The sequence below is a fragment of the Mercenaria mercenaria genome, chromosome 7 (genome assembly GCF_021730395.1).
Source record: "Mercenaria mercenaria strain notata chromosome 7, MADL_Memer_1, whole genome shotgun sequence".
In the NCBI taxonomy this organism is placed as follows: domain Eukaryota; kingdom Metazoa; phylum Mollusca; class Bivalvia; order Venerida; family Veneridae; genus Mercenaria; species Mercenaria mercenaria.
The window spans coordinates 13274142-13296489 of NC_069367.1; the positions used below are offsets into that span (position 1 = coordinate 13274142).

Here is a 22348-nt window from a genome sequence, read left to right on the forward strand (position 1 = left end):
GAAAATCGTGCCTACTACATAATTTTATTATTATTTTTATTTAAAAGTTTTTAATTTAATCTTGTTTTCTTTTCTCTCTTTTTTTATTTTTAGAAAATCGTGCCTAGTCGTAAAAAAACTCATGTAATACATATCATAACAATGGTGTTATTTAATTTATGTCGCTTCACAGCGATATTTGAAAAATATAAACAGTCTGGGAAAGTGCATGTACCAATCTATAACATTCTACCTATCACAAGGCTTAGGAGAACCCCGTGCGCGTTTAAAAATAATCAAGCACCGATAAAACTTGACCGAAGAAAAATCGACAAATGAAATAACGAGGTCCTTGAACTAGAGCTATATACTGGTATTACGTAAGTAAATTAGTACTTGCTCACAAGAGACCTCCCTAAAGTTGCTTGCAAGCAATATTTTGGGTCCCGAATTCGGATTAACAACCGCTACTTGCTACCATGGTACATATAGCATATGAATACATAATCATGTATAAGAAATGTCCATTTTTGGAACCCTATTTAGTGTAGCGTTGCTAACCCGTTCAAAGGCTAAGTATTCTGAGAAAGTGCATGTGCAAAGCCATCACATGATACCTTTTACTTGTATTTCTACCTATTACAAGACTCAGGAGAACCCCGTGCGCAAAAACTTGACCAATGAAAAATCGACAAATGAAATAGGAAGGTGTTTGAACTAGAGCTATATACTGATATGCCGTTAAGTAAGTACTTGCTCAAAATGGACCACCCTAGAGTTACTTGCAAGCAATATTTCGGATCCCAAATTCGGATTAACAACCGCTACTTGCTACGTACATATTGCATATAGCATATAGCATTAAAGTATATGATCATATATCAGAAATGTCTGTTTTTGAAACTTTATTTAGTGTACTGTTGGTCACCCGTTGAAAGTCAAATTTACAAAGGCTAAAAATCCTGGGAAAGTGCATGTACCAAGCTAAAACAAGATACCTTTCATATGTATTTCTACCTATCACAAGGCCCACGAGAACCCCGTGCGCGTATAAAAATAATCAAGCACGGATGAAACTTCACCGAAGAAATTAACTAGGTACTTGTTCATCTTGGACGGTCCTAACATTGATTGTGAGCAAAGAGTCTAGGTCCCGAATTACTGATTACAACATTTCAGTGAGGCTATCTATAAAAATGCACCAGATTAAATTAAACAAGAAATATCTTTAAAAAAAGATAGTCGGCGTGATGTAACTGAAGCACAAGTTATATATGGACAGAAACCTGTATTTTAAATCTTTTGGCAATGTTGAAAGGGTCTCTGTGAAGTTTTGTATAAATGAGGACAATAGTTCTGAAGAAGACTGTTTAGAAATTGTGGAGGGACACACGACGGACACCAAACAATCACAAAAGCTCACTTTGAGCCTTTGGTGCTTAAAAGATGGTAACAGTAAGCAAACAATATTGAAATACTTTCTATACTTTATTTCTGGAATTGCTGGAAGCAACATGAACCCTTACCCTACTTCAGCTTATTATCAAATTTGTCTATCGTTCAGAATATGTACAGTACTGTTTTCACCGGAAAGATTAATTTAAAATTTAGAGTCTAAAAGTCAGCTAATAAGTCATGTGAATTAGACCCTCTTCCTACATGGCTCTTGAAATCTTGTATAAACGAACTTCTCCCAATATTGACGAAAATTGTTAACATCTCTCTAGAAAGTGCAATCGTGCCAGAATCATTTAAAACATCACGAATAAGACCATTGTTAAAAAAGCCAAGTCTTGACCAAAACACACTCAGGAATTACAGGCCTGTTTCCAATCTGCCATTCCTCTCAAAAATCCTTGAAAAAGTGGTAAACAGAAGAATTGAGGAACATTTGACGAACAATCAATTACATGAAATAAACAAGTCAGCATACAGAATATTTTATTCAACTGAAACCGCATTGTTAAAAGTTCAGAACGACATTCTCGAATCCCTTGACAAAGGTGACGTCACAGTACTTGTGATGTTGGACCTGTCGGCTGCATTCGACGCCATTGACCATAACACCCTTCTTCACAGACTCGAATTTAATTTTGGATCCGCCGATAAACCCCTTCAATGGGTGGCATCATATCTAACAGACCGCTACCAAACAGTATGCATCGATGGCAAACTCTCTGAACCAGTCCTTATGAAATTCAGTGTTCCTCAAGGATCTGTTCTAGGCCCGAAATTCTACACGATGTACACAAAGCCAGTCGGGTCCATCTGTAGAAACAACGGTCTAAACCCCCACTTTTATGCAGATGACTCCCAACTCTATCTATCGTTTAAACCGGTTGACCAAGCATCAAAGGCAGCTACAATCACACGAGTTGAACAATGCCTAAAAGAAATCATCTCATGGATGAATTCAAACATGTTAAAATTGAATGCAGACAAAACTGAAGTAATTCTTTTTTCTAGTCAAAAGCACTCCAAACATGTTGAAAATCTAGAACTGAAAGTTGGCGAATCGAGCATAAGACCATCAAAAACTGTTCGAAACCTTGGTGATACGCTTGATTCGAACATGCACATAGACCATCATGTTAAACCTGTGACTCGAACATGCTACGGCCAAATACGACACGTTGGTCATATTCGACCATATTTGACAACTCAAGCCACAAAAACCCTGATAAACTCGCTTGTGACCTCACGATTAGATTACGGCAATGCTCTTTTGTACGGCGTGCCAAAATCAACAACGAGCAAACTGCAAAATGTCCAAAACACAGCTGCACATCTTATTACGAAAACAACCCGTTTTGAACATATAACACCAATCCCTAAAGATCTTCATTGGCTTCAAATACAAGATAGAATCAAATACAAAATTCTCATTCAAACATTCAAGGCCTTGCATGGACAGTCGCCGGTCTATATGAGAGACTTACTGGAGGTGTACGTGCCAACTAGAAATCTGAGGTCAGCAAATGCAGCAACAACCCCTGTGCCACAAAAAAGTCGACTGGTTACATACGGGGATAGAAGTTTCAGGGTTGCCGCCGCAAAACTATGGAACTCTCTCCCTGACAATCTCAGGAAAGATTCATCACTTAATTCATTCAAAAGAGCTCTCAAAACACACCTTTTCAAAATTTTCTACAACACATAGATACCAACTGTGACTGTTTCTTCTTATAATAAATATGTTATTTTTGTAATACAGAACTACAGCAAGTCATTCGTCGCTGACGACGATCTCTTAACTGTACAATTCATCATGTAATTAACTAAATTGACAATCCATCTTTTATTTCATCATGTCACATTTTAAGAGTTATGACGTTCTATGTGTGTGTTTTTCGCAAGACTTGGGTTTCACTTGAAATGTGTGGTATTTCTATCTAAAACAGTACATGATGGCACAATTTACCAGGAGGTTGAACCACTATATGCAGCCCGTCTGGGCGTACCAGGTGTTTAAAGCACTGGTATTGGCAATAGGGGTAAAACGACCTCAGGGGTGGGGGGTGCGGTCATGGCTGTTTGTTACAATAAGGCTGTAAATATTATCATTTGTTCATTTATGATATTAGTGTAATAACTATTATTTTTTATTATTATGTACAACGCCATTGAAAATATCATTTATAAATAAAGCGTTCGGTCAGATTGTTCAGTTTCAGTTTTGTGATTGCATATGTCATGTTTTGTTATTTTCCTACATATCTGCGATGTGTCACATGTTTAATTGTAAAGCGCCTTTGAACGTATATTACATATGAAAAGGGCGCACAACAAACCTGGTATAATAATAATAATAATAATAATAAAATTTAACAGTATCGGACATGTTGTTGCAGGTTAGTAATGATTTGCACTGGTTAGGAAATTGTTGCTGTAATGCAGGGTAAGAGTTAATGACTGTATAAAACAAATAACCTTTTTGTAAAAACAAAACTTAAGGAAAGGAAACTTAACAAAACAGAAATAACTGAACATGAAAACTTAACAAAACAGAAATATGTCCGGATGAGCAGATGAATATTTGGTTACGCACACCTGTTCAAATGTTGTTAAAATTATTTTGAATCATACAAAGATGGCTATACAGGAATAAAGAAAATCTACTCTGCTCTCTTGTGCCCATTTTGTTAACGAAGCGGAATCCTGACTTAAAGGAATTTAGCAAAAAGACGCCGATAATTTTTGCGAAATTATTCTGAAATCAAGACAGCAGTTTCTGACAAGAAGTAATCCAAAAGTTTTCACTATAGCCATATAAGAAAAACGAGTACGAGTAACCCCAGCCCCCCTCCCCACCCTGACAGCCACCTTTTTAAACGTATTTTAATGAGCTGAAGGAAATACATGTAGGTAGAAGTTCACTCAAGGTACATTGAGCAAAATTATTTTACAATATTTCAGTAAAATGATTCTGAAATTGTGAAAATGGTTTCAGTGCTTTTTCCCTTAATTTTCCATACAGCCATATAAAGAACACTAGCCTCGACCCTGGTGGTCATTTTTAAACGAATTGAAAGTAAACTAAGAAATAGTTTTGCAAAAATCATTTTTAAAACCACAGCAGCAGTTTCTGATTGTAAAACATTTTACTACAGTAAAATAAGAACTTTGAAAACGTTTCCCGCAACCTGTCGGTCATCTCTTTTTAACGTAGAAGAACAGTTTTAAAGAAGGCCACTCAAGAAACACTGGTGTGCAGTATTTTAATCAGGACAGTGATTTCAGCGATTTTAACTCGTTTCTATTGGCAATGGACAAGTTGATTAAACGAGATACAAAGTTTGATGTTTCTTCTTTTTTATTTCACTAAATAAATAACAATAGCACATTTTCATATTACACATGACAATCAAAGCATATATTTTTTTAATCATTACATAAGATCGCTGCAATCTGATTCCATCCCTTCATCATTGTCGTCATTATCAATAAATGTCTGCATAAAGCTGTCCATCAAATCATCTTCGTTTATTCTTGCATTTACATCGCCTTTGCTAAACATAGCTTTAATTTGATTTAGTTTTAGGATTGTATTATCTTCATTTGTCTCTAGTACATTTCTTTCAAGTTCGAGTAAACTCTCACAATCGCTGTCATCTTCAAAAGCACTTTCATCATCAATTGAAGATATATCTTCATCTTCGTATATAACACAGTCATTTAGATTTAGGGTACTGTTCTCATTATTCGGGTCTATGACATTCCTTTCTAATTCACATATACTATCACTATCGCTGACATCTCCAAATGCGCTTTCTTCATCAGTTAGTGACATATCGTCATTTTCGTAAATTGCACATTCATTTAATTCGTCCTTATCATCTGAAGATTCACTTTCAAACTGATCAGAAATAAACCCATTGTTTAAATAGCAGCTGTCCTCAACATCAGAGAAATTGTCATCACTTTCTTCACCAACACCGGGAGTTCTTTGTGTTCCAACAAATGACACATTTTCGCGACCGTCGCCCGGACTTCTTATAGGAAGACTTACGTCAGACATCTCTTGTTTCTCAGTTTCAAACGAATTGTCAATGACAGTGATGTTTTTCACATAGAGCCTGTCTTTGTTATCAACTGCTGTATCAAGGTTGTTATGGAGATAGGTTTGCAACTTCCGCTCAGATTTCTGTTCATATTTGGTTAACATAGTTCTCAGGCACTTGAGTGTCTTCCTAGCACATGATATCGGCGCCATCTTGGATTTCACCTCGTCCAAATCGTCTACTTTCCTTACTTCAAGAGCAAACCTGTGCTTACTTATTCCCCAAGAACGAATCTGTTTCAGGACTTTCGTGTTCCCTGAAAGTAACTTCCAAGTACCAAAGGCAGATTCGAAAACGGCGTAGCTGTGGTTGTCCTCAAGACAATAGAAGTTTCTTCTCGCCATAGTAATGACGTCATCGCACGTTGTATATTTTGACACATCGAACTGATATGCCTTTCCTTGGATTATCAGTGTTATACTCTTGTCGTTGTTCATCTGCAATCAAAATGGTAAGAATAGAATTAAACTAAATATAATTTTACTATCTCAGTATGTCTTGCTTTCTTTTTGTATGGTGAAATACTGAAACATGTCTTTGTTAAAAGTTAGCCAAGGATATTATTGGGCAAACATGATACAGGAGAAGCATCTTTGTTGAAGCTTAAAACACTTTTCTCTCGTAGCTCTTTATCATTCATATTATTATATGTACATTTTTGAAATGAGATTCTTGTGTTTAGACAATTTGAAATCTCATTATGAAAATTATCGTCTAAAGTCAAAAAAAATGATTCCGGTCAGATAATATTGGAGTACATTACTATAACAATTTACATTCAAATATATTTGATGTCAAGCTGTCATATACACTGCTGATAGTCAAACTCAGTGAGCCGAGTGTCATATACACTGTAGACACATTAACGTATATGAAATTAACTACAGATTAACTCGTATTAACATACCTCTGAAAATCAGTGTACACTTTAGAATGCTAGAATAGTCGTATTATTTTAGCAGAATGTTATACAATGTATTCAATTTGTTGCAGGCTGAATTAAGTGTGTCAAGCTAAAGTATGGAGTTTTATTTTATACTTTTTTTTCACGGAAGATGGTCACATGACATAGTCAAGTATAATTTACACCACGCGCCGATTGTATTTCCGCACGACATAACAGTCGCCAACTATTAAATTGTAACTATAATAATAGACACGTGTACAATAATTATCTAGTGGTCATCTACACGTATTACCTGTTAAGCAATTAGTAAATCTTTTCTTCAGTTAATTACGACACGTGATCACTGAATAGAAGTACATGTTATTTCACATATACAATTTCCTTGATAATTTGTGTAGCCATTAGATCATAAACGAATTATAATGCAATTACTCGCTGAATTATCAATATAGCTTCACTTGAGTTCCATTATCTTTTTCACTGTTACATTTGTATATCCTCTATATAGGTTAAAAAGTAACAAAGCGTTTTATTTCATTTTATTTTATTTTATTTTATTTTATTTTATTGACAAACATTCTTTAAAACACTATACGACGCCTTAAAGCATATTTCAAGAACAACATAATTTACGAATAACCTCTTCCGTCACGCGGGAACGAGACTTGAAAAATATTTCATTTTCATTCCAAAAATCATATTTTTATGTAATAGTTTTATTTTCTTTTTATTGAAAAGGACCCGTAGGTAAACTCGTTTGTTATCCCCGTAATTGGAATGAAATGATATTAAATACGGAGTAGACAAATCCATTGATATACAATAATCATGAAATTGTATGGATGTTTATATAGTCAATAGCATGAAATACATAAATACGCGAATACATTCAAGCATTTTATTAATATAATGTTACCATACAATATGTTAGGTATTCTGGAGGTTTTCAAGCATTTAAAGGATATTTTTAGCGAACGTTAAACATATAATTTAAGGGAAAAGACAGAAAAAAAAAACACTTTTCGAAAGAAAAATAAAACAAGAGGTTGATGTTAACGTATTTTCCCTTTTTTAATACGTATAGGTACATTGAGAAATCATTAACCTTTGGAGTAAACCTAATTAATAAAATCTAATTACTAGTAAACCTATGAAATCGTGGTTTCATCTAGGATGAATCAACATAGCCTTCGTGATCAATCATGAATATCCTAATATATATGAATAGTTATATTAAATTGTAGCTTTCTAACTTCGCTGCGCACTCAGGCACAACGCGGAACTTTTACAGTCATTTCAAACAGTGCATTGTGAATTATATTTAGATTATGTCATTTTAACATAAAATTTGCATTCTTCTTTATACAGGACTTCAAAGAATGCTTATTTTGATATCAGTTTGCTGGTAATTATTGGTGTACATTAGATGGATTCTTTGATGTGATTCAATGTAGATAGGAGCCCTGATGAATCGTTGAAATGTAAGTATACCTTTCAAGTTTAGATTATTACATGACTTCTTTCTTATATAAATCGCCGGTCCATAGTCGTGTATGGCTGGTTTATATAGAACAAACGTTTACTGGGCTAACGAGTAAAAAAATTAACTGTTTGCATTAATTTCGGATGTAATGTAATAAAAACACTTACTGAACGGCTTGCCGGTAAATAGTTAAAACTATTGGTCCTCGGTCGCTAATGTAGTTTTAACTATTTGCCAGTAAGCCAATTAAGAATGTATACTGTTACACTGTGTATGTCCGCATTTAACAGCGACAGTCATTATTTTTTTAAACTGTGGGGGAGTTTTATCAAAAAAAAAAGGATTACATACTACTATATACCATCATACCATCAACTGACATTTGGATAAAAATTGTGACATTTTAAGTCGAATAATACACTTATTTTCATGTTAACTATACGGTAGACATACCTTTTGCACTCACGGATGTCGAAATATTATAATAATAAAATTTGCCATTTAAATGTTTTGATGCGTTGATAAAGGCAATTTATATGCATATAAATATATAAAAATAGAAAAAAGCAATGAATGTTTAAGATGTTTTATTTGTACTTTTGTACTGATCTATATCTTCATGTGCTACCTTCTATAATTATTTATAGTTGTTATTATTATTATTATTATTATTATTATTTAATATAACTACATACAGGTAATATGCACAAGGAACGTTTTTCACATTTGAATATTAATTAATTAATTAACTATACATGCAGAGATAGATAGAGAGAGAGTTTGTTTTCTGTTTGTTTTAAGGCAACAATACCTTCTTTAAAATATGAGCCGCGCCAAGAGAAAACCAACATAATGCATTTGCGACCAGCATGGATCCAGACCAGCCTGCGCATCTGGTCAGGATCCATGCTGTTCGCTAACGGTTTCTCTATTGCAATTCGCTGACGGTTTCTCTAATTGCAGTAGGCCTTGAGAGCGAACAGCATGGATCCTGACCAGACTGTGCGGATGCTGGTCGCAAAAGCAAGTTATGTTGGTTTTCTCATGGCGCGGCTCAATAACCATGTTGACAGTAAAGTCAGCTGGCATTTACATATACATTTATTTAAATATTTACATCTTCCAACGAAGCTTACAAAACAAAAACAAAGTTCTTTCAGCTTCTTATTCACATTTAATGGTGTCTGAATAGATGCACTAAAGTGCGTATTTAATTATTAATGAGTTCCTTTTGACATTCATCATTTCATCAAGATTCTTGTGGTTTGTGCTACGGTAACTTAGAACAAAAGACATTATGTAAAACTGATTTTTATGTGAATTGTGGTTTCTAAGGCCTAAACGAACTGTTTGTTTCCGGTATAACAGCCTACACTAGAAATTTGCCGCGACCCTAAATTTTGTATGGCGTTGGGGAAAAATCGATATTTTCGCTTTTTTTGTACTTTTCAAGGGAAGTTGCTCTTCCTTCATTTAAAAAAAAATCCACCCTCTCCCCCAAAAGTCCCCCTAACTACCTTGTTTTTTTTTGGAAATGCATGTTAGAGGAAACAAACAATATCTTTAGGCCTAATGATTTAGGCTTTTAATTAAGTATTTGCTTTGGATATATCCAGCACGTACTTTTCCCTTTTTTTCCAGGAAGAAGTTTAATTCATGCTACGAATTTGTGGAAAGGAAGATTGGAGCGGGATTTGCAAGATACGGACGTTTTGTTTCCCACCATGCTTGGAAAATTATCATTGCAACAGTCATTGTGAACGGAGCGCTTGGAATAGGAATGATCAAGCTCCAGAGTGACATTGAAACCGGAAACGTTTATCTTCCTCAAGGTACTCACGTGTGCTATTTACTCTGAAATCAGAAATATGACATTTGTAAAACTAAAAAACTGGTTCACAATATATATTGCAAAAATAATACAAATAATTTAATTACTCTACATGTAAATTGTCAAACGAACCAGTGTAATTCCAGGAATCAGTGATCATGATGCTGTCCTGGTACAGTCAAGCGCATCTGCCCAAAGAAAGCCCAAAAAACCGAGACAAATTCACCTCTATAAAAAGGCTGACTGGGATGGTCTTAGGTCACATGTATCAGAACTTCACAACTCCCTTACAATGTCAAACTCCTATGAAAATTTATCAGTAAAATCTCTTTGGAAGACCATCGCCAGCTCTATTGAAGAAGGAATTAAGAAATTTATCCCGTCTAAAATGTCATCAACCAAAGATAAATTCCCTTGGATCAAGGTTAACCTAAAACGACTCTACAGAAGACGGGATAAAGCCTTTAGGAAATATAAGACAAACAAAATTCCCAAGGAAACTTACCTTAGTCTCAAACATCAATGTAGGAAAGAAACAGAATTAGCATATGAAGAGTACCTTGAAGACATCCTTAATGTGAACGTCGAAACTGATCAAATGCAAGCACAACATAACAGACCAAACACCAAGAAATTATACAGCCTTCTCAAGCACTCAAAACAAAGTTCCACTGGCATCGACACACTCAAACATGACAACAAACTTCACACACAGGACCCTGACAAAGCCACAGTACTCAATAAGCAATTTCAATCAGTTTTTACTTCAGAATCTCCTCTCTCTGTGAAATCTTTGGCTGATATGAAGGTCCAGGATATCGTAGATACAGGTAAAGAGATCCCAGGAAAAGAAACGTACAAACCCTATGCCTGATATTGAAATTTCAACACAAGGTATCGAAAAACTTCTTAACAACCTTAATCCCCATAAAGCTGCAGGGCCCGACCAAATAAGACCGGTCGTACTTAAGAATATTAGCCAAGTGATCTCCCCTATCCTTACAAAACTCTTCCAAAAATCCCTGCAGTCCAGTTCTCTGCCAGATATATGGAAAATGGCGAATGTCGCTCCCATCTTTAAGAAAGGCTCTAGGTCAGACCCAGCCAGCTATCGCCCAATATCTCTTACCTGTATCTTGTGTAAAACCCTGGAACACATTGTATCCTCTAGCATAACAAAACACTTCACAAAGAACAATATGTTCTATGAATTGCAGCATGGTTTCCGAGAAAAGAGGTCTTGTCAAACACAGTTACTAATGTTAGTAGAAGATATCCTTCAGTTCTTGAACCTGAAAAGTCAAGTTGACCTCATACTCCTTGACTTTTCAAAGGCGTTCGATATGGACAACCATGAAAAACTACTCTACAAGCTGCATTTCTATGGTGTAAGGGGTCATACTCTTAAATGGATTAAAGCTTTCCTTGATAACGGGTCACAGTCAGTGGTAGTTAACGGGACCACATCAGGCACCATACCAGTCTCCTCAGGTGTTCCCCAGGGTTCGGTCCTCGGGCCTCTCTTATTTCTTATCTATATCAACGATCTACCTGACTTTGTTAAACACTCTAAAGTTCGACTCTTTGCCGATGACACGGCCATCTACCTTTCTCTGACTGTCTCTTCCCATTCAAGCCTACTACAGCAAGACTTACAGCAACTGGAATTCTGGGAAACAAAATGGGACATGAAATTCAATCCGTCTAAATGCCAAGTATTACAGATCACTAAGCGTGAAACACCTTTACCAACACAGTACCTTTTACACAAAACCATCTTACAAACAGTACCATCTGCAAAATACCTTGGCATAACTATATCACACAACCTTACATGGAATGACCACATTGACAACATCACCAAAAAAGCAAATCAAACATTGGGTTTCCTAAGACGTAACATCAAAGTGCACTCTGAAGGGTTAAAATCACAAGCATACAAAACACTTGTACGGCTCCAGCTGGAGTACAGTTCCACTGTGTGGTCCCCCCACTCTGAAACTCTTATTGATCAGCTTGAGTCTGTGCAGCGCAGGGCTGCACGCTGGGTCAAGCGCGATTACGGCCGTACATCCAGTGTAGAAAACATGCTGACTTCCCTAAATTGGCGACGCCTTGCACTCCGTCGCATTGACCAGCGCCTGGTTATGTTTTATAACATCTTGCATAACCAGGTCGCCATCCCACTACCGGACTACCTAACACCCAACACTAGATCTTCCAGAACCAGAACCACTCATTCCCAGGCATTCGTTCAAGTTTCACCCTCATCCAACTATCATAAATTTTAATTCTTCCCTTAAACAGTATATCATTGGAATGCCTTGCCCTCAGATGTCAACTCGTCTGGGCCAGTGTTCAGTCAGGCTGTAAGCCAGATTGAGCACATCTCACCTTAAATACACCTGCCCTATTTTTAACCTGTTTTTAACCATTCTCCTTCTTTCTTTTTACTACTACTTTTTACTCATTTTAACATTCTTGCTAGTTGACGCGCCAAGTCTAGGTCCCCAGCAGGGGTTTGACTATATGGAAGATAGATAGATAGATAGATAGATAGATGTCTTTTCCAAGAATTAGATTTTTGATGATACATCGTTTGTTTTTTTTTTTTTTTACATTTTTACACGTAACCGGTGCGGGTACAAATCCCGTTCCGTTTTACAAGTATCAAAGTACGCGAAGAACTCTTCAAACGGTCTCTAATACATGTCAATACTGTCTTATGTCATTCACAGGGACGGAGTCACGTGATGATCTTGCACGGGTAGATGACATTTTTCCTAATCTCAGCGGTTCCAATTTCAACCCACTTACAGTATCAATCGTGGAAGGTCTATACGCAAGAGTTATTGTTCGAGCTACATCAGGAAATCTTCTCGACAAGACAGTGTTGGAAGAAATTAAAACGATGTCGGACTTCATTCAAAACATTGAAACAAAGAACGACGATGGATCAACAATAAAGGTGATGTTATGAATGTCTTAATCAATGTACTGTTTAAGACTCAAAATGCTGACATAAATGGGAATCAAGAATGCAAAAGCCATAAAAAATAGCCATAAATTTATATTGGATTTAAAAGTTTTTGACTTTAGAATGATTTCTCATTACACCTATTTATAGTGTTCGAGTATTGTTGCGTACTCCTACACATCGAAGAGCAATTAGGTACAGACTTTTATAACTCATTAAAGTCGAAATTCATTTATTCTTTTAAGACATGCTTATACTGCATATACTATTCGCTACTTATATATATATTTGTATTTTCACACATGTATCATGTATCATGTTGACACTTATATAGCCGGTGTTGTAGCAAGACAAGAATATATCTGTCGGTCCGACACCCATGGGTTTGATTGTTTAGAATGCTTGTAGGAGCGTTTTCCGGCATATCTAGTACAAGAAAAAAAAACACACACAAAAAAAAAACATTTTGAAAACGCCATTTCTGAAAATAATGTTCAGGCTAACTGAGATTACCAGGAGCTATGCCAGTAATGAAAGATTTGATTTTAGAAGGTTCAAAGTCGTTTAATGTAAGGCCAGAACATATGAAAAGTCTGGGATTTCTTTTGTTGCAGATGTATATCTTTGAAAGCCCATTCAGAAGACTGTTCAAACTGGTGTATGTATGTGAGATTACTAAAGCCGCCACCGGTATTCCATATGGGCAGCTCCTGCAGAAAACTATTAGTAATTATTTCAGTGTAAGGATTGCGCAATATACAATAGACGCTCCAGTTTGAGAAGTTCCCCGGGTTCTTAACAAACCAGGTATAAAGCATTCATACACGGGGCTCTTATCCCAATGTTAGAAATTTAGTTGAAGGAGCTGGGACTCGAACTCACGACCCCTGTGAGTTTCCTAGGCAGACACTTACATTGGACCTGTTCAAACTCAGTAACCATGTATGTATTTTATACTTCAGTTTTCTGACGTATGTGCTAGGTCTCACTCTCGCTGTGCTATTGAGGGGAACATTTTCTGGGATGAAGATTTTCTCAAAGCGGTAGACAATACCAATGTCACCTACCCTGTGTTTTTCTCTTCGTCAAGCGGCAGTCAAGATTATTCTTCGATTGTAGGCTAGTATTATGTATACAACGTTTTATATTATGAAAAATAGAACATGTATCTTCGGGGTCATTGTGCATTCAAATTGATTTTAAGTTATTGTCACTCTTTTGGTTTTCACTATTGTGTTTTAGTCCCATATAATACCTGTTTTAGTTTTTACTATTAAGTCCCTTTTATTACTTGGAAGTAAAACAACAGTTGGTTTAGGGGGTAGGTTCTTTTATTGTTCATTATGATAGTAACAAGCAACTAATAGTGAGCTAGTAGTGCATGCTGAAAGTATACGCGCAACAATATTAGCATAAAGGAATTTTTTTGTAGAATGTAACCTGTCGCCTGATCATTCATTTGAAGTCCATCATGGGCAAAACCTTTAATTCCTAAATGTCTTCAGGACCAAGTTGTTCGAAACTTTAACAGGCGATTAAGCAAACGATCGATTAACTTTAAGGGTTATATTTGAGCCGCGCCATGAGAAAAGCAACATAGTGGCTTTGCGACCAGCATGGATCCAGACCAGCCTGCGCATCCGCGCAGTCTGGTCAGGATCCATGTTGTTCGCTTTTAAAGCCTATTGAAATCGGAGAAACTGTTAGCGAACAGCATGGATCCTGATCAGACTGCGCGGATGCGCAGGCTGGTCTGGATCCATGCTGGTCGCAAACCCACTATGTTGGTTTTCTCATGGCGCGGCTCATTTCAGTATTTTAGAATACTTAGAAAAACAAAGTGATGAGTTAAGGGCTATGAGCACTCAAATGTCAGTACAGTAAAATCAAAACATCTTACTAGTATTTCTAACAAAGACTAATATTTTGAATCAAAAATTAACCGGTAGGACTACGAAGTTTTAAGCTTACAATAAAGTAGAACTATAAACTAAATTTGACAAAACAAACATGCTTTTATATATCCTTAATATCAACAGAAAATTTGCAATATTTCATGATACTTATGTAGGAAAGGTGACACTAGACAGTTCTGGGAAATATTTGACTAAAATGGAATTTCTTCGCATTGGCTTCAACATACGGACGGACGAGGACAAATACAAGGTCATGGCCGAAAAATGGGTATGTTTTTTCTACGTTAAAACAGTGAACTTTTGGTGACCTTTGTTTATTCTTATTTTAAGACTTTATACAAATTTTATATCTAAGGTAGGTTGACATCACCCCCACCCCACCCCCCCCCCCCCCCCCCCACACCCCCCAATAATTTGTATGTGGAGATATTGCAGAAGAATAATAACTACAGTGATTAAAATCTTGTTTAACGCTTAGCCTTACATTTTGAGAAAAAAAATTCAAACAAGACCAAATCATAGGAAGAAAGGGTTAAAATTGAACATACAGAACATGTATATTACTCTACACATTGATTGTCGATATACTGATCTATACATTGAATTCCGGAAAAGGACTGCATAAAGGGGCCACACTTTTGGACAGTTCGGCGCCTTTAAAAACTCACCGCTTGATATCTTCTTTTCGATGCATTTGGCAGGGGCGTACCTGGGCATACGCCCATACGCCTGTGCGTACAATTAAATTCGATACCGGGGTAAAGAAAAAGTGTGAAAAAAATGCAATAAAATTAAAGCCTAAAGGAGGTTAGGCCGCTATTTCAAGTTCTTCGTTTAACAATATCATCTGCATGAGATTTATCAAATTCGTTTTTGAAATAGATTTATTTGTTCCTGCAATTATCTTGGAAAAGATAATGGTATATTCTTTGCAAGCATAAGGCACAGACAGAGCCACACATCACCAAATAGGCCAGCCTTAAATAAAAACACAGACGCACACATGCATGCACGCACGCACACAAACAGACAGTGATGACAAAAAGAACACTGTTGGCACCGGCCAGGAACGGGAAGTGGTATCAAATTCGATATTTTTCTTCATTCTAAATTATATAAAGAAAAATTTTATTGATGAAAGCTGGTCCTAGTTTTTCTCTCAGGTGCTCCTCGATCTTTGCATTATTTTAACACCGGCGGACACCCGGGTAGAACAAACGACTTTCCGTAAGCCAGCTGGATTGTTTCTTCAATGAGGCTCGAACCCACATCTGTGAGGTGCAAGTGATTCAAACTTAGCGACCTTAACCAATCGGCCATAGATGCCCGAGTAAAGCATGCAAAGGGAGAACAAAAAAAGCGCTTATTATAACGTCAATATCGATGTGCAATTCAGTCCAGATCAGGATACCGAAATACCAAAGCAATTTACGCAGTTTGAATTTTCGTTTGCAAAAATTAGATGTGGTTTACATTTTCTAGGAAAAGTTTACTTTCGTATGAGAAAGAAATATCAATGGTAATTTGATAAAACCGGATACAATCGCAATTTTACTAGACGCATTTATACAAAAACTGTCAAAATGCGGACGCAGAAGTCATGCATGAAAATGAAACATTACGATGATTTCAACAAAAACAAAAACTAGAATAGCCTACCCTTACACAGTTCAATCGAGACTCTCTCTCTCTCTCTCTCTCTCTCTCTCTCTCTCTCACCTACCCCATACTCGCATTATCGATCGCTGTTTGGCTCATACTTATGCTGGTCGTCTATCTGGCGTACAGTCCAAAATCATCCAGGTACGCCCCTGTTTGCAATAATGTACCAGTGCTGAAATTTCACATAACTATATAGGTGACACGCAGTTTTCAGCATTTCTTTACAAATGGCATTCATTTTTAAATGGGGGCAACTTTTTCAAAATATTTTAAGTATCTATCGTACGGGACAGATTGTTAGTAATTAAAGATGATGTTCGTTTGTCAAACATTTCTGTGTTTTGACGATATACCCATAAACTTAAGTCTGATCAATAATTCATAAATCAACTTCTTAAATAAAGTCTTTAACACCTGATCAGACGAAGCAATATTAGCATTTTGCATTTCTGCTTTCAATATTGTATGACCCATTTCTCACAAGATGGGGTAATAACGCAGGTTAGCTTTTGACGTACAATTTATAAAGCATATGACATACTGACCGTAAACTGGTCCCAAATGGCCATGAAACAGTTTTCTAAAAGTTTGTTGTAACATGTTCTGTTTTATATGCCAGTGTAGTTGTCGGTTTTTCAAAGCTCCTCTCATTACGTGTTTATTGCGAACATTAATTAAAAATGCAAGCTCTAATTATTTTGTGTAGGTAGCAGAATTTCTAATACATCTGCAGTCATACACGAGCAGTAACAAGTTCGATTTTGCGTACGGTCATCATAATTCTCTGGACGAGGAACTGGACGAGAATGTATCAGGAGATATAGCACTGTTCGCCGCCACAATAGCCATGATGATGACATACGCTTGTGTCGCCACATTATCTTCCAGGTAAGATTGAATATCACTAACCTGGAACCCAGGTTTGCAAGCTTATTTCACACTCTCCATCAACATCCACAAAACTGTCAAAAATCATTTGTTTAGGAAATAAAAACCATTAAATCCAAATTTATTGAAACAAATCTGCCGATATTGAAATTGTTCAGCGTGTTGGAAATCAAACCAATTTGCACTAGTCTAGATATTTTCTGTATGTAAAGATTTTTTTTTTAAACTTATCGTCTACTAAATACTAGCATTAAACATTAAACAACATCTGAGAAACAAGTTTTATTTCTCGACAAAGGGGATAATAGAAATGCACTTGATGAAAATATATTCTCTATACCGCATAGAATAACGGACCAGGTTGGACAACGCATGTGGCTAGGTTTCGGTGGGATTTTGGCAGCAGGGCTAGCAATCGTTTCAAGTTTTGGTATCTGCGCAGCTTGTGGTGTGGATTTCGTCAGTATAGTTGGCATCGTACCTTTCCTCATCATTGGTATGTCTATTTCTCACTTTTCTTCGCACCTTAATGCAGAAGAGCCACCGACAGGCAGTGAAAGGCTTCTATATTATTGCATGATCTAAAACCAAAAAAAATTTTGTAAGTTTGATCAGTTGCCCTATCAACTTTTACCTGTTCATTGTTCATAAAAATATTTTCGTTCGGGCTACACTTTTGATGACGAATTTCTTCTTTAATGAAGCCGCTGGCATTCGATGGCCGACGGTTCTACCCAGGTGTCATAAAAAGCTCGTAGGTCTTTTCTCCTACGTAAAAACTGGGAAATCGCCAACTGTATCAATGTTGTTTAAATCCCAACGACAAGCAAAGACATTGTAACGTTTTCTTATAATACCTAAGCATAGAAATGTTAGAATTCTATTTAAAAGAAATTTATCGAAGTCAGTTCAAATAAAATTCAAGGTGACCATCTACGAGCGAAGTAGAGAAGAAAACATTTCATACCACAGCTGCTATATTTTAGGTATTGGTATTGACGACATGTTCTTACTGCTGTCCGGTTTATCAGAAGCACAAACAAAACACTCGGTGGAAGACAAGATGGCGGAAACATTACGTATTTCCGGTGTAGGGATAACAATAACTTCAGTAACAGACATCATTGCTTTTATGGCCGGTGCTGGATCAAGTTTCATCGCCGTTAGAAACTTCTGTATCTATACAGGTAACGGTAATTAACTTTTCAGCAACTGTCGCTTATTGGCATAAACAATGTACAAATAAGCAAATTACTGTTACAATATCTGTCAGTCGCATACAGACTATAGTTTACATCAAAAAGGAAGAGAAAAAAGCAAAAGCGAATTAAAGCGAAAGTCAAGCCTACAATTTTCCTTTATTGCATGTCCTCTTTTGCATTTCTCTAGCATCGGGTCCGTCCGGCAGTCAAAGATCCGTTGGCTCAGTTTTTAATGTAAAGTTCCTATCAGAAGACAGTAACTGCAAATCATATTATTATGCAATATTTGTTATCAAATACCTGTTTTACTGATCCGTTTTGTGCCAATCTTACGTTAGAGTTTTGGTGTTAACTCTAGATTTAATATTTCACAGCCGTTGCCGTCGTGTTCTGCTACATCAACAACGTAACGTTATTCGCAGCTTGCATTGCTATAAACGAACGCCGTGTTGGAGACAACCGTCACTACATGACCTGCAGACGCATACAAACAAAAGAAGTCTTAAAAATTGAAAACAAATCAAAAAAATACATTTTGTGCTGCGGAGGCCGCCCACCTAAAAACAGAGAAGAGGCTGAGAGTTTTGTGGACAAACTCCCACGTTGGTTAATTCCAAAGATTGTTTTGAAACTGCCTTTCAAAATTATAATTATCATTCTGTTTCTCGGATATTTGGCTGCTGCTATTTACGGTTGTGTAAATCTAAAACAGGGTTTACTGTTCACCCAGTTAGTGAGTGATGATTCGTATTTTTTCAAGTATTCCGAATGGGAGCAGAACTACTTCAAGCGGAATGACGCCGTGGCTTTTGTCATCCCGAGCACGCACGAGTATTCTAAAACGGAGACACAATCAATGATAGATGAACTGATCTCAAGTGTTCAGTCTAATAAATACTTCGACGATGATTTTGAAGTAAACTGGTTAAAGACGTACATGAATTCCGAATACATCAATGGCTCATCAGAGTCAGAATTCATTTCCGGTCTCCAAAAATTTCTTGGTGACCCGCGATATTCCATATTTGTAAACGACGTTAAAATTGATTCTATAAATAACCATATAACATCGTCACGTGTATATGTTCTGACGGTTGATTTAGAAGATAGCCAAGAAGAAGGCAAAATGATGCTGGAGTCTCGAGATTTAGCGAGCGCTGCAACAATTGACTGTTTTGCTTTTGCGCCGCCTTTTGTTGCTTATGAGCAGTACGTTCGTATACTAGGCCAGACTCTTCAATCTGTGGGCATAGCTTTAGTGGCTGTGTTTATAATCACGTGTATCTTTATGCCACATCCGGTGATGATAATATTTGTCACAGTGGTTGTTACAATGATTATGATTGGCGTGTTTGGATTCATATATTATATAGACGTCGCTTTGAGTGCAATCACGATGATTCATATGATTATGAGTATAGGTTTCTCGGTTGATTTCACCGCACACATATGCCATGGTTACATGATTTCGAATGGTGCGACACGTGACATAAGGGTCAAACAGGCCATAGACAAAACTGGTGCACCGATATTTCATGGCGCTGTTTCATCCCTCTTTGGTATATTAGTTCTTGTCGCGGCAAAATCATATATTTTTAGAACATTTGCAGCTGTCATGTCTTTTGTTTTGCTTTTTGGAATTGCGCATGCGTTACTGCTGCTTCCGGTCATATTGTCATGGATAGGACCGGGTAGAATAGATTCCGAGGATGAAGGAACCAAACGTTTAAAGAGAGAGAACTCACCAAAGTGGAATCAGAATGAGTATTTTGAAACAGATGGAGCTTTCATTAATGTCGTTTCGAATAGGGCTACCAGGCAAAATGGTTTGGGACATAGGTCTCAGGTACAGCTACCGAAAAAGAAAAATAATGAAATCCAGTTTAACGAAGCAAATAACGTGATAAGTACAGACATTTCTGCAAGTCATTTAAATGACGCCTTTGTAAACGGACCAACAGAAGATCCTCATGCAATTGTTGAAAGGAATATTCCTGACGAACCGGACAGTAAACAGAATGAGCTGAAGGTAGCGGAAGCTGGAGATAATGTTTTGAAGGTGCCGTATAATGAAACAGTTCCGGAAGATAAACTCGAAAACGACAAATATAACACAGTGAATGCTGATAATGACAGAGTTAACTTTAAAAAGTATGCCGCTATGTATAACCTCAACATTTCTGGTTCAGACGGTGAATATTCATGGCATGAGATCAAACAATAAATCAAATAGTACTACGCAATATATATACTGAATGCTTTTTTTTTTCACTTGTGAAATAAATGTGCACATATCACTTGGTTCTAACATATCTATTCCCGACGATATTAGAACGAAAGACAAGTCTCCTAAAATGGACTAAGAAATGAAAGTTTCGCATAAGTACAATGAAGCTTTAAATATGCAATGATTGTGGAATTGTAGTCTCCTATCTCAACAAATTGTTTCCGGAAAAACAATATGAGTCATTCGCTATTATATATAGTGGACGCAACTTGACCCCGATGGTTGACCTTTGTATTATAATACATAATGAGGCACAACCTATTATTGAAAAGGAGTGTACGTAAAGCACAGCTGCATGAGAAAGTGGAAATATAAATGTGTGCAATTATAAATTAGGGTATTGGAAAGTTTTAACTAATCAAATGCAAGTATACATACTTTGATACTGCACTGGATACAAATATATTCCATATAAATATACATGGCTACCCTCATCACCCTTTATTTCTACAATGAAATATTCGATATGAATAATCAGCCAAAGGTCAACCATCGCGGTCAAGTTGCGACTACTATACCGGAAAGTAAGAGATTTCTACTGAATTCTGTTCGTGCCACTTAAATTGTCGCCTCGCCAACACGCGACAACGCGATAATTAGTCGCCCTGTCCAAAAACATATGTACATGCGACATTTAACAATCCTCGCGAGGTTAAGAGGGCGATAATTATCGTCTTAATTGTCGCTTGTCTTTCTTAATTCTCGCGTTGTGAAATTGAACTCCAACAGACATAGTTGCGAGATTAGTAAAACCTCGCATTGTCGCATTGTCGCACTGTCGCTTGGGATTAAATTTCCGGACAAATTGATCGATGTAATTCTTCCTGGACATTATTTATTAATACACCGAAACAAATTTCTAATGACAGTCTCTGCTGGCTGAACACCGCTAAATACGACTGTTCTTTATTACATATGATTTTAAAAATACACTTAATTTAAAACGGGTTTTCGATATTTTTTAGCATATATATTTTCAGAGACTTATTTTTCCCGTAACGAACTATATCGCTACTATGATATCTGAAAGTCTGTGACAAAAGAGACAACATCTGTTCGTCCGCATGTACGTAATTTAGGATAAAAGCTGCATTTCCGTACTTTTCCGTATGGAAAGAGTTCGCGGTTTTCATTAACTTCAAATAATTGTATAATGTTCCAAACATAAGATATTTTAATGAATTGTATTTTATAAATTAAATCTTAACATTGTCTAAACAGATATGTGATTTGTACATTTTCATCGAGGACGGTTTCGTCGGAGGACCGTCTAAAAGTGTACCATTTTTCGTGCAAATATGCAAATTCCATATACTAAATAGAGGGTAGGGCCTTGTCAGAGAAGCTATATCTTCATAACTTGATGTCTGATTATAATAAATGATATCTTTTTGCAAAGAACATGGCAGTACCTCGAAAAAACAGGTCAAGTCGGGTTCGAGCCCGGTCAGCTGGGGTCAAGGTCATAGGTCAAAGTTCAGTAACATTCTCAAAATATGAACTTTTCAGAGCAGTAAAGGCAGTCCTGAAAACGAAAATACAATTTTCATTGAGTCAAACAACACCATTGGAGCAATTCTCTCGTCGGTAGGTATAGGTCCTAGCTATAGATTGAGACCCAGTTCAGGTACCTAGTTTAGCCCGAGGGGTCAGGG

General features: G+C 36.6%; 1 protein-coding gene across 1 annotated transcript; it reads left to right on the plus strand.

The window, feature by feature from the left end:
- Positions 1–7610: 7610 nt before the first annotated feature.
- Positions 7611–20867, plus strand: LOC123556046 (patched domain-containing protein 3-like). The gene is made up of 9 exons (XM_053547592.1): positions 7611–7928; positions 9572–9762; positions 12500–12729; positions 13701–13857; positions 14810–14922; positions 17023–17204; positions 17552–17700; positions 18191–18391; positions 18781–20867. Coding segments are annotated over exons 1-9 (3075 nt in total). The 5' UTR covers positions 7611–7926; the 3' UTR covers positions 20631–20867.
- The last annotated feature ends 1481 nt before the right edge of the window (positions 20868–22348 follow it).